The sequence below is a fragment of the Pogoniulus pusillus genome, chromosome 13 (assembly GCF_015220805.1).
Source record: "Pogoniulus pusillus isolate bPogPus1 chromosome 13, bPogPus1.pri, whole genome shotgun sequence".
NCBI classification, from domain to species: domain Eukaryota; kingdom Metazoa; phylum Chordata; class Aves; order Piciformes; family Lybiidae; genus Pogoniulus; species Pogoniulus pusillus.
Window position 1 is genome coordinate 19809806 of NC_087276.1, and position 12061 is coordinate 19821866.

A 12061-nucleotide genomic window follows, 5' to 3' on the forward strand; every position below is an offset into this window, starting at 1 on the left:
TAAACCCAGACTTCCTGAAAGGCAGAATATAGGCAAAACACTGGAGTGACCTGGTAGTGCCAGCTGTTCTGTGGCAGCAGAAACACACCTCGCCACCCCTATTAAAGACACTGCATGAGGCACAGGTGAACTGAGGTATCTCCTAGACAGCAGCAGTTTGAAACAACGCCTCCAGAGCCACCAGAAGTCCTGCTGCTACAGCAGCCAAGAACTTCTCCTTTTCATTTATCAAAGCACTATCACCTCTGTCTCCATAAACAAGCTGCTCATGACTGGGATGCATGACCTTGATGATCCAGGAGGAAATGGACAGGAGCAAAGCAAGAAAGCTTACACTGAAGTTACCAGGGACAGACTGATGAGTACTACACCACTTCTGGTCTATTGGTAATTAATTTGTAATCAGTATCAACGTTATTCATCCTACAGTAAAGGAGAATCTAAGCTAAGTCCCTGCCTCCAAGAGCACAGAGAGCAGGCACCGCCCATAGCAAATCCAGCAATCAGGCTGGTGGAAGCTTGAGAAAAGCCAAGCAATCAGTTAAGCTTCACTTGGTAACCACAGCGTGAGGAACAAGGATGCAGGTGCAGGAGTGTGCAACAGGGAGTGGGGAAAGGCAGAAACAGTGCTGCAACAGCTGCAAGTGCCTGGCAGCTCCATGGGCTTGGAGAAGAGAACCACAGAGCATCCTTGCCAGAGCTGGGCATCACACCTGCAGCTGAACACAGCCCAGAGCCTGTTTCTGGATGTTTTCAGTAAGACAAAGCCTGCAGGACCTGAGCAATGCCAACAACTCCCAAGAGTTCAAATTCCACACTATTTTAGGGAGACATTTAATCAAAACTGAGAGAGGTCTCTTCCAACCTGGTTGATTCTATGCGAGGTACCTGTACTCACCAAAGAGAACATCAACAGCACTGCCCTGGCAACTCAAAGTGTTGGCTGCACAAACATCACCCCAGAAACGGGAGATCAGCTTTGAAATCAAAATACAGCCTGAGCACTGTATGGAGGGGCAGGAAGAGAGGCCATGACTCCAGGCCAAGGGCAGAAGGGAAACAAACTCTATTTTGCACAGCAAGAGAAGAGAGAAAAAGAAACTGATACTGATGGACATCCTCTGCCTCTGCTTCAGAGGAGGTGCAGGGTCTGCAAGGAGCTAACACACAAACAGCATGTAGTGATTCACTCTCAGGCACCCAGAGCTTCATCCTCTCACAGACTAACTTCCTCTGACTAACATCTTCCCACTAACATCTTTCCCGGACAGAAATAGGAGTGATTTCTAGTACAAGCCACTGCTGAGGACTATCCCCAGCTGAATCTCCACATCCCATCCATTTCTGACATTAAGCACACACAAGGTATTAGCCCTGACTTTTTGTATCTGGCAGTCACTACAAAAGTCACCTTCAAAGCCAAAGAATTCTAGCTGACATTTGGTGCACAGCTAAACAAGCCAGGAACAGCCTACTCTCAGGTTTACTCCCTCAGACTACCTAGAAGCTGCAATTCAACTTTTGCTGCTTAAGTCCTGGATGTGCACCAAACCTTAACCAAAATCAAACCTGTTTACATAAAGCTGAAGACCTTCAGTGCCAGTTATCTACTAAGGCTGTGTTCAGCAACTTGTAGTTTAGCAGTTTAGTGCTTTCTAGCTAGGACTGATCCCCAGGGGAGATGTTTACAAGACACTGAAGGGATTTTCTAAGGTGGTTGGTTTGTTTTGAAGTGTCTGCACACAGCCGAGTACGAACAGCAGGACTGAGACAGGTGAACTAAGAAATACCTAAACCTTGCCCTCGCTATCTTCTTTTCCAGGCCCAGCCAATCCTGGCACCCCCCAGACTTGCAGGACTTTCCTAGCTACGGTCCTGTGGCTGCTTATGAAGAAATACAATGGAGTAAAGAAGTTCTGCAGCTTCTACTCAAAAGTACCTTGAGTATGAAACGCCAAACTCAAACAGCTGAAACCTTCTTGTTAGCATCATGGAGGATTTTTTTTGTCTGGGGCAGAGAAAAAGGTCTTCAAGTTTGTGTCTTCTCAAAGCACTTCAAGAGCTAGTAGCTCTAGCTGCCTCCACGATGGCTTCCTCACAACAAGTGCAGGACAGGAAAAGGTGCCAGAACAAGGATGTGGTGTCCTTTGTGCCTAACCCAGCACAAGGGCTGCTCTCCCAAAGGGGACTATACTGCACATCTTCCTTCTCTCCTCTTCTTTCCCCCATCAAGGGCTCTGGCCCCATCCTGTGCTGGAACAAGCACCCCTGCAGTGGTTGAATTCCAAGTGAAAAGAAGGGAGGGGAGGGCAGAGGAGGCTGAATATCAGCACACCTTCAAGGTAAAGAGGAGAGATGAAAGATTAAATGTTCTCCTGAACAAGGTGCTCAGAGCAGCCTGAAGGGCCAGTGCCACCCACACCACAGTGCTATCTGTGGCGTTTCATTCCACCCAGCCTGTCCCCAAGCCCTCAGACAGCACATCCACTCCCAAATGCTCACCAGCAAATGTTCCTGACAATCAAATCCAGCAAGCACGAGGCACAGCTGCAGGCCTCCACCTCCCTGCTAACCCCAGCATCACCTTCATGTTGACCACAGAAGGGTCCAGAACTTCCTGCACAATGCTGTGAACTGTCTCCGGTGCACAGCACAGATCCCTTCAGTACCACAAAGAGCTGACATGGAAGCATCCAGGTGAAATCAGTACTAAAGGGACCTAGTCCTTTAAAGCTGAAGTGTCACAGCCCAAACCATCTGCTATGGGATGAGTTGTGAGGTGACTGGAGAACACTCAAAATGTGGAGCCAAATGCAGGATGTGATGGCAGAAAGAAGAGCAGACTGAGGTCAGGCACTCACACAGCACATGCCAGTGAAAAACAGAAGCCGAAGAACAAACCAAATCGATTCAAACTCAGACACAGTGGTGTGCAAGAAGTGAACTGCTACAGATAGGGAGAGCAAACCAAGGGTGAGATGGGAATAGCTGACCTGACTGGTTAGGGGAGTGGCTCACCAAGTCCCGAATGGGAGGCATGCCTAAAAAAAACAGAGAGCAAGAAAGTCACAGAAGAGTCACTGCAGTGAGCTGGCACCTAGAGAACAGCCCCCAACCACTCCCTGCCTCACAATCCTAGAGTGGCTCAGGTTGGAAGTGGCCTCAGGAATCATCTACTTCAAACTCCCCACCATGGGCAGGAAGCCCTCACAGCTAGACTTGGCTGCTCAAGGTCTCATCCAACCTGGCCTTGAACACCCCCAGGAAAGAGGAATCCACAGCTTCCCTGGGCAGCCTGTTTCAGAGTCTCACCACCCCTGTACTGAAACACTTCTTCCTGAGGTCCAGTCTAACCCTGCTCTTCCTCATCGTCAAACTTTTCCCCCTTGTCCTGTCTCTACACACCCTCACAAGAAGTCTCCCTGCAGCCTTCCTGTAGGATATCTTCAGGTATTGGAAGGCATCTCTAAGGTCCCCCTGGATTCTTCTCTTCTCCAGGTTGTACATCCCCAGCTCTCTCAGCCCAATCTCACAGCAGAGGTGCTCCAGTCCTTGGATCACCTTTGTGACCTCCTTTGGACTCACTCCAACAGCTCTGTCTTCTTCTTATGCTAGGGACACCAGAACTGGACCCTGGATATTATTTAACTAACTCAGACACTATTCAACCCCCAGAACTACTCCCAGTAAAGCAGCTGCCTCAACTCCCAGCCCAGCCTGGTGGCTGCAACATACAGGGACCTGCTGGATCTGCCAGCAACACCAGCACAGTCAGGCAAAACTGGGGACAATGTAATGCACAAATGGGACCCAGCTGAGTAAATACTGGGCTGGTGGTCACAAAAGCAGAGAAATGAAGGCTGGCACAACCCAAAAGTCTTCTGGGTACAAGTGGGAGGTTTAACAGGTCCTGTAAAGAGTCAGACCTGTTAAATGATCAGATTTCAATACCTACTTGGTAGCACACAGTTTGACAAGCAGAGGAGATAGGTTGGGGAAAGCTTCATCTTAGAAACAAGTGAGCATCTGAAAGGTTCTCTCAGATGTGACTGTCACAGGGTCACAGAATGATAGGGGTTGGAAGGAACATCCAGAATTCACCCAGTCCAACCCCCTGTCAGAGCAGGATCACCCAGGGCATGTCACACAGAAACACATCCAGGAGGGTTTTGAATGTCTCCAGGGGAGAATCCACAGCCTCTCCAGGCAGTCTGCTCCAGGGTTCCAGCATCCCCCCACCAAACATGTTTCTCCTGCTCAGATGGAACCTCCTGGGTTTTAGTTTGCACCCATTACCCCATGTCCTGTGGCTGAGCACCACTGACAAGAGTTTGGCCCCATCCTCTCAACTCCATAATGAAACTGCTAATCTAGCAAAAACAACCTGCAGCTGGAGTGCCATCATCACCTCCACTCGCTGCTCGTCTGTGCCAGCAGGTGAAGCTCAGAAGTGCAGCAGCAGGACATCTCCACTAGATGCTCAAGGCACAGCACACTTTGTAGAGTAAACCCTTTGTCCTGTCATTGGACATCCCTGAGAGAACCTGGCTCTGTCCTCCCAACACTGCCCTGCACATCTTTATCAACATGACTGAGAGCAGCCCTCAGGCTCCTCTGCTCCAAGCTAATGAGACTCAGCTCCCTCAGCATGTCCCCAGCAGGGATACTGCCTTCAGCATCTCTGTGGCTCTGTGCTGGACTCTCTCAAGCAGTTCCGAGGTCTTTCTTGAATTGAGGGGCCCAGAACTGCACACAATATTCCAGACGTAGCCTCATCAGGACAGAGCAGAATGGGAGGAGAACTTCTCTGGACCTACTCAACAATATACCTTCTAATCCACCCCAGGCTCCCAATTGACTTCTTGGCCACAAGGGCACACGACTGGCGTATGGGCATCCTGTTGTCCACAGGACTATAGACAAGAGGAAAATGATGGAGTAAAACCCAATTAGCTACTCAAAATCTCCTTGGAATGGCAGAGTCCTGCCAGTGTGTGACAAAAATAACACTGGAGAGCAGCATCAGAAACATTCCTGGAAGGCCACACGGTTGAAGTGTTTCCACTGCTCTGGTAACTTCACTTCAAACACTTCTAACACATCCAGCAAGCGGGGCAGCTCAGGAACTACAACCTGAAGCATCCAGGCTGTTTTCCAGAAATCTCTTCTGAAGTGAAAGGGTTTGGAGTCCCATCCTTCAGAGTAGACAAACCTACCCTTTGGAGGAACACTGAGAGCTCAGCAAAGCTTCAGAAGAAACTGTCTGTGGGAACAGCATCCCTTGTTACCGCTACGTGCACACTAGAAACTAAGCAAGTATGTGTCCAAACCATCACGTGTGAGCATGTTCCCAGAGTAAACTCCTTGGAAAATCCAGCTCCCTCCAAAGAAAGGGACTTTTTTTTACCCAGCCCCACACAGCCTGTCCTTCTTGTCCCCACAGATGAGCAGCACAGCACTGTATGCTGGAGCACTCACAACAACCCCCTGTAAGATACAGTTCCTGCTCCTGGAAGGGTGACTGAAGAGAATGCACAGCAGGCCAGAAGAGTAAAGGCCAACTAACTCCAACAGGAATAAAGGGAAAGCTGAATCCATTCTGTAAGACAGGCAGGCTTCAGGTAGATGAACAAAGGAAAACCCTGACCCAACAACAAAGAGCCATCCTGACATTCTAAACGAGCTGCACTCTGGCTTTATCTCTAGGTAGGAATTAAAAAACCCAGCAAAGTCTGGAGATGCTGCTCAGAACACCCTGGGCAGTGCCTGAAAGACTCCTCCTGTGCATCAAAACTGGATGCAGAGAAGATGGTTCACACCATGACTGTGCTTAGATTATTTGGATGAAGACTTGGAAGTGAGAAGATAGCAGTGGTCATCTCTGAAGGCCAGGATACTGCATGGACAGCAGCTGATTTGAACCACATGTGTTAGGAACAGGTGGCTCAGGCCAGCCACTGTCCCTGCGGTGCCCTGGGACTGCAGAGTGCCTACAAAACTGCAAGGTTGATTTAAACCAGACAGTAGGAAGAAATTCCTTCTCATAAGGGTGGTGAGGTACAGGAACAGATTGTCCAGAGAAGCCTGGAAGTGTTCAAGGCCAGGATGGATAAGGCCTTGAACAACCTGTCCCTGCCCACAGCAAGGGGGTTGGAACTGGATGATCTTTAAGGTCCTTTCCAACCAAACCCAGTCTGTGATTCTGTGTTGGCTTCACCATCTGTACCCAACCAGCCAAGTCCATTCTACAGCACTGCAACAAGAAGCACCTTCCATGTCTCATGTGTCAGCATGGAACTCACACAGAGATGGCTGAAACCATCCTGCAATGTCCATTCTCAAGCAAAACCTCTCATCACCATGCTCCAGCTCACAGTTTCCATAAAAGCAGCTCCAAGAATTCAAACCATTCCAGGACAGCAGGGATGCTGCCTCTCACCTGGCTGTTTTTTGCTGCTGTTGGGCACTTCTCCGTTGGTCACTGGCTGCTGATTTGTGACAGTGCTGCCTCCTGCCTGGCCACTGAGTACCTTCGGAGTGGATCCCAGGTTGGCAGCTATCACTGGGAGCTGCTGCCCTCTCTTCAGAAGCTGTTTCTGTTCCTGGTGTCGAAATCGAGGTGGGACTTCCCGAGGAGGGTACCGAGGCGAGGGCTGCTGCTGGCTGCTGGCTGGGGCCCGCTTGGCATTATTGTTGGTGCTGGTTACTGGGGAAGTGCCGGCAGAGGCGACGGGCTGAGGCTGGCTTGAGCTTGTCTTGGTTTGTTCTGGCACTGCCCCCACCCCCAGGAAAAAGAAAAGTTGGACACAGTTATTCAGGAGAACAGCAACTTCAACATTCAAAACTCGAAGGCTAAATCAAAACTCCAGAGGTGTGTCTGGACCATGCGATCGCAGAAGTTGTCCTGGATCAAGTTCTAATCCATTCCCCATCCAAAGCTCCGCTACAGGGACATGGAACTGCTGGAGTGGGGTCAGAGGCCACAAGGGCTAGAGCACCTCTGCTATGGGGACAGTCTGGAAAAGTTGGGCTGTTCAGCCTGGAGAAAAGAAGGTTCCAGAGCAACCTCAGAGCAGCCTTCCAGTACCTAAAAGGAGCCACAGGAGAGCTGGGGAGGGATTTTTGACAAGGGCTTGGAGTGAAAGGATGAGAGGGAATGAACTGAAGCTTGATGAGAGACTGAGACTGGAGATTAGAAAGGAATTATTGACAGTGAGAATGATGAGACACTGGAACAGGTTGCCCAGAGAGGTTGTGGATATCCTCTCCCTGGAGGTGTTCAAGGCCAGACTGGATAAGGCCTTGACCAACCTGGTAGCCAGTGGGAAATGTCCCTTCCCCAGTACAGGGGGCTTGATACTGGATGTTTTTTGAGGCCCCTTCCAATCCAACCCATTCTATCCACCTGTGAATCATCTCCTGAGTTCCCAGCTTTAGCAGTACAGCCCTGAGAGCAGAAGTGCCTTGCTGCTACTGCTGCCTTACTCCAGCTAAAGGCTGATCCTGCTAACAAGCTCTGAGCAGCCTTCTCAGGCAAAGCAGCCCCTCTGCCAGGCTCCTGCAGCATTTAAACCCTCTTCAAATACTGAGGTGCTACAGCCCATAACCCCACTGCAGTAGGAAACCAAAGTGTTACTTGCAGAGAAGTGCTCTGCTCTTGCTCTAAAAAAGGGAGAAAAGGCCCTACAAAATGCCTTGTGAAGCCCCCAGCACACAAAGGGACATGCAGGAAGCCCCCCAGGTCGGTCTGCTGCCAGCAGGAGAGACAGCAGCACAGGGAGCCCCATGCATGGCTTGGCAGGACACTGCCAGCGCTGGTCCAGTGCCAAGCACAACACCACAGCACCACTCAGCTCTAGCAGCTCGGCCTCCTCAGGGCAAGGTGAAGGTCATAGCATTTGAAGAGGTCAGCTGCGAACCAATCCCCCAGACTCAGCTTACTATCTCTACCCGCAGCAGAAGTGATGGTGCAAAGAATGGGGGTGTTCAGGGCTCAGCTATGGGAAGGAATACTGGGAGCTACTGGCTGTGTGCTCCCCAGTGCCTCTGCCACTCACCCCCACCACCCTGAGTGGACAGCTGCACTGCCAACCTCTTACATTATTGATACTTTCAGGTACTTTGCAGCTTCCCTGGATGACAGATCCACACAAAGCATGACCACAAGCAGTGTGACTTTCCCAAGGCAATGCCCTCCCTCAGCACTGACACATCGAGGTGGTCAGGTCACCACTTCTGCTCAGAGCCTCACAAAACCAAATCAGCAGCTGAAGAAAAACAGTGGAATCCATGTGGCACTCCCACTGCTAACAGCAGGGGCACAGCCTGGTAACACTACTCCTCTGGTGGCAAACAGAGAGGTTCCTCCTAGCTTCAGGTCACTCCCTCCCCAGTAACATCACCCTTCTGGGCATGTACAGCCAGAGGGACACAGTGACCCAGGTTAAAGTCACCCCATGTGTTTTTCTCATTAGCTCCTCAGGAGACAGCTGCACCAACCTGCTCCATGGTATCGCACAGACCACGGACTGAGCCTGTGTGCTGTGACAGAGGGACACTGAGGCAAACGAGCAGTAATGCTCTTGCCCTGCCCTGCTGGGGAGGGTGGCTCCCCGGCAGAGCTGGGGCTGAAGTTCAGGTGCTCCAGGGCTGGGCTTACTTTCAGTTTTGCTGGTCGGCAGCATCTAAACACCCACAACTGGAGGCTCTGGAACAGCACCCTTGGACCATTCCCCTGCTGTGCTCCATTTCACCATCTCCTAGTGTGCCTGCAGTAGTGATATGGTTCCTACATGACTGCAAATAGCATTTTCTGGGGCTTTTCCACGTCTTTAGATTTGCTTAAAGACCATCTCAGCATTCCCTTGCAGGAACAGATTCACCTGAATACAGCATAAAAGATTAAACAAACTCAAGCTTTAGCTTAAGGCATCCTTTGGAACAGTGCCACTTACGACTAGAATTTCTTTTCATTTCTGCTCTACCACCCAGTTACCTATTTTGAAAGACACAAGCATGGAATGAAATGTCACCTAGGGGTCAGCATCATGTTGATGTGGAACCTCCTGTGTTCCAGCTTGTGCCCATTGTTCCTTGTCCTATTAGTGGGCACCACTGAAAGAGCCTGGCACCTTCATCCTGGCACCCACCTCTCAGCTATTTACAGACACTGATCAGATCCCCTCTCAGCCTTCTCCTCTCCCTACTACACAGCCTCAGCTTCAGGTGCTCCCAGCCCACTTCCCTGCCCTGCCAGCAGTGACCCAGCACTCTCCATTTCACAGCTGAGTGGAGAAGGCCAGAGCTGAGAAAATGAATGGCCAAAGCTATCCATCAATTTAACATAAGGAGTAGGGGGAACAGAAGGTGTTCAAAAAGCTGTGAGAGAAACTGGCAGGTTGATAAAACTCCCCACCACCCCCTCAGACACCAGCAGCTCAGGTTGTTCCCCAGCAGAGGCAGATCCTCTGCACAATGTTTTGATGCCTGTAACATCACAACAAATCACAAGCAAAACCCCAGTTCACAACCACAAAGAAGCCCCAAATGAACTCCCTTCCACTACTGTTCAAATCCTCCTGGTTTCAGAAGCATGAGAAGAGAACTGGCAAAGAGACTGAGCCTTTGAGGGGCTCAGAATCTGTCACCAAGTGAATGCAGGAGCACTCGGAAGGTTGCTGTGGCCTAGGCACTGCAGCAAGCTCTGAAATCAAGAACAGAGGAATTCTGTGCACAGCCCAAGCTGTGTCACAATTGCCCAAGGCTTCACTTTCACAGAAACAGTCAGGTTGGAAAAGACCCTCAGGATCACCAAGTCTAACTGATAACCCTACTCCACAAGATGCACCCTAAACCATACCCCCCAAGCACCACATCCAAATGACTTCTAAACACATACAGGGCTGGTGACTCAACCACCTCCCTTCCCTGGGCAGCCCACTCCCTTCTGCTCTGTCCATGCTACAGCTCTGCCACACTCACATGTGCAAATGGACAGAGTCCAGCCCACACCTGAGGGGTGCTGACAGTCACAGGCAGAAGCCAGACCCTTTCTGCAGCCAGTGTGGCATTAGCAAGCCACCAACATAGTGAGGAATGACACCACTTGGTCACAGACACCCCTCAGCCTTGCACACTGGATTTAGAGGTTTTTGTTTCCTATCAGCTGAAGTGGAAAGCAGGCCTGTTAACCCAGCACACAACACCCCACAGTGTGGGCACTGAGAGACTCAACTCTCCTCCATTCACCACTCCCCTCTTAGCCAAAACCCTTTCTCTCTGCCATCCCACAGGACATCCAGAGCCGCAGCAGCACACTAAGGGCAGCTCAGCAGCACAACAACATCCAGATCTCCCCTCCTAGCTGAAGCTCGGTTAGGATAAAGTGGCCATGAGAAGAGACTGCAAAGGACTCGCAGGGAATCCAATCACTTTGGACCACATCAGGGCGCAACTCAAGCAGCTGCTTTCTGCCGAGGCAGCCCCGAGGCTACCACAGGAACAAGGCTTCAGGTTAAGAAAACGTTATTCTCCGTGTCCTGATTATTCCTCTTAGCAAATGGGAGCTCTTTTTACCAGCAAAAAAAAGCCAGAAATGGACCAGCAAGCACAGGGATTCTAGGAAATCTGCCGAACTTCCATTCCTGCGGCCCCTGCAAACCCAAACCATCAAAGCGCAACAGAATCCCCCTGCCTGCGCTTCCCCCTCAGCACCACGGACTTTACAGCTGCACAACTTCTCCCGTCCAACATTTGCTGGCCCAACAACTTCTCAGAGACTTTAAGCACCGCATTAATATCCCAAATTCCAACAGCCCTTTCAGCATGCTCCTGAAGATTTCGCCCTAAACAAGCGGCTAGGGAGAAGTCTGCCCTCCGGCACAGCACCGCTTCACTCCGAGCTGTTCCTGAAGCAGCAAGACAACACCGGCAGCCTGCAAAGCCCCTGGGCAAGTTCGGTTTCCTTCACTAGCCACGGCAAGCTTCCAGCCAGGAGGATTAAAACGCAACAAGCCTTCTTTTTTCTTTTCTTTTTTTTTTTCCAGAAAGAACAAACCTGCTTTTGCAAAAACCCACAGAGCAAGGGGGTGGCTTGAAGTGAGGGTGTTACAGATTCCAAAGCCAGGCGCTTCCAACTTGTGTTGCTTCCCCACTCTGCGGATTTCATGAGAAAATGGAGGAGCAGCATGGTGTCATTTTACGGCTCCTGAGCCGCCTGCCAACTCCTCCTGGAGCAGGGGCCCAGGACTCAGCTCCCCCGCCAAGGGGAGGGGAAAAAAAAAAAAGGCAGCTGCTGCTGCTCCGGGAACTTTTAATGCAGATGGAAAACAGTTTCTGGCTGGCTCCAAACCCCGCGGACAAAGATCAAATCGCCTCCTAAACCACACAAAGAACAGCACCCAAGCTGTCACTGAAAGGTTTCTTCTCGCTGCTGGAGCTGAGCTCTTCCATTGGGCTTTGCAGAGCCTCTCTTCTCCCTGCACGCCACGTCCCGAGGAGTTGTCAGTGGTGGAATGCTGCAGGGCACACACACACACACACCCCCGCACACAGAGGCAGGCTGCCGTTCGAGCTGCCACACGGAAGATGTGGTGCTAGAATTTTCGTGCTGGAAAAATGGCCGCAGCTGTAAGCTCGGAGAGCGGCTCTGGAAAATCTCTCGCCGTTTGCCAAGGCATTAACCCCTGCTGAGCCGCGCCAAGGTGAGCTCCCTGCCAGCGCTCCCCGCCCCTGCCCTTCTGCTGTTTGCTCCCCGGGTTTCAAAGCTCACAGAAGAGTTTTTCCCAATCAGGAAAAGCAGAGTTAGGAAGTGTGTCCCCCCCCCCCCGAACCCCAAAGCTGAGCAGATGCGGACTTGGTGCGTTCGGGCGGCTCTGCAGAGAAGTTTTCCAAGGTGGGAAATGTGAGTCAAGGATTTCGACTCCACACCCTGCTATTTTTAAAGCACTTTCCATTTCAGTGAGCGAGTCCAAGAGGATTCTCTCCTGCAATAAAAGCAGTGCCTTCTGCTTCCACAAAGGCAGAACTGGGGGCTCAGAGCTGTTCTTGCGCTGTTCTGCAG

At 50.9% G+C, this 12061-nt stretch overlaps 1 protein-coding gene across 8 annotated transcripts in view; it reads right to left on the reverse strand.

Annotated features, from left to right (window-relative positions):
• Window positions 1-12061, reverse strand: part of TNRC6A (trinucleotide repeat containing adaptor 6A) — a 51169-nt gene that overhangs the window by 20852 nt on the left and 18256 nt on the right. For 5 of the 8 annotated variants that reach the window (XM_064153316.1, XM_064153317.1, XM_064153320.1 and 2 more), the window contains 2 exons: window positions 6440-6772; window positions 2994-3041 (listed from right to left, as the gene is read on the reverse strand). In XM_064153316.1, coding sequence (XP_064009386.1) covers window positions 2994-3041; window positions 6440-6772 — 381 coding nt within the window. The remainder of the gene's footprint in view (window positions 1-2993; window positions 3042-6439; window positions 6773-12061) is intronic. The other 3 variants (XM_064153321.1, XM_064153322.1, XM_064153318.1) reach the window with 1 other exon arrangement.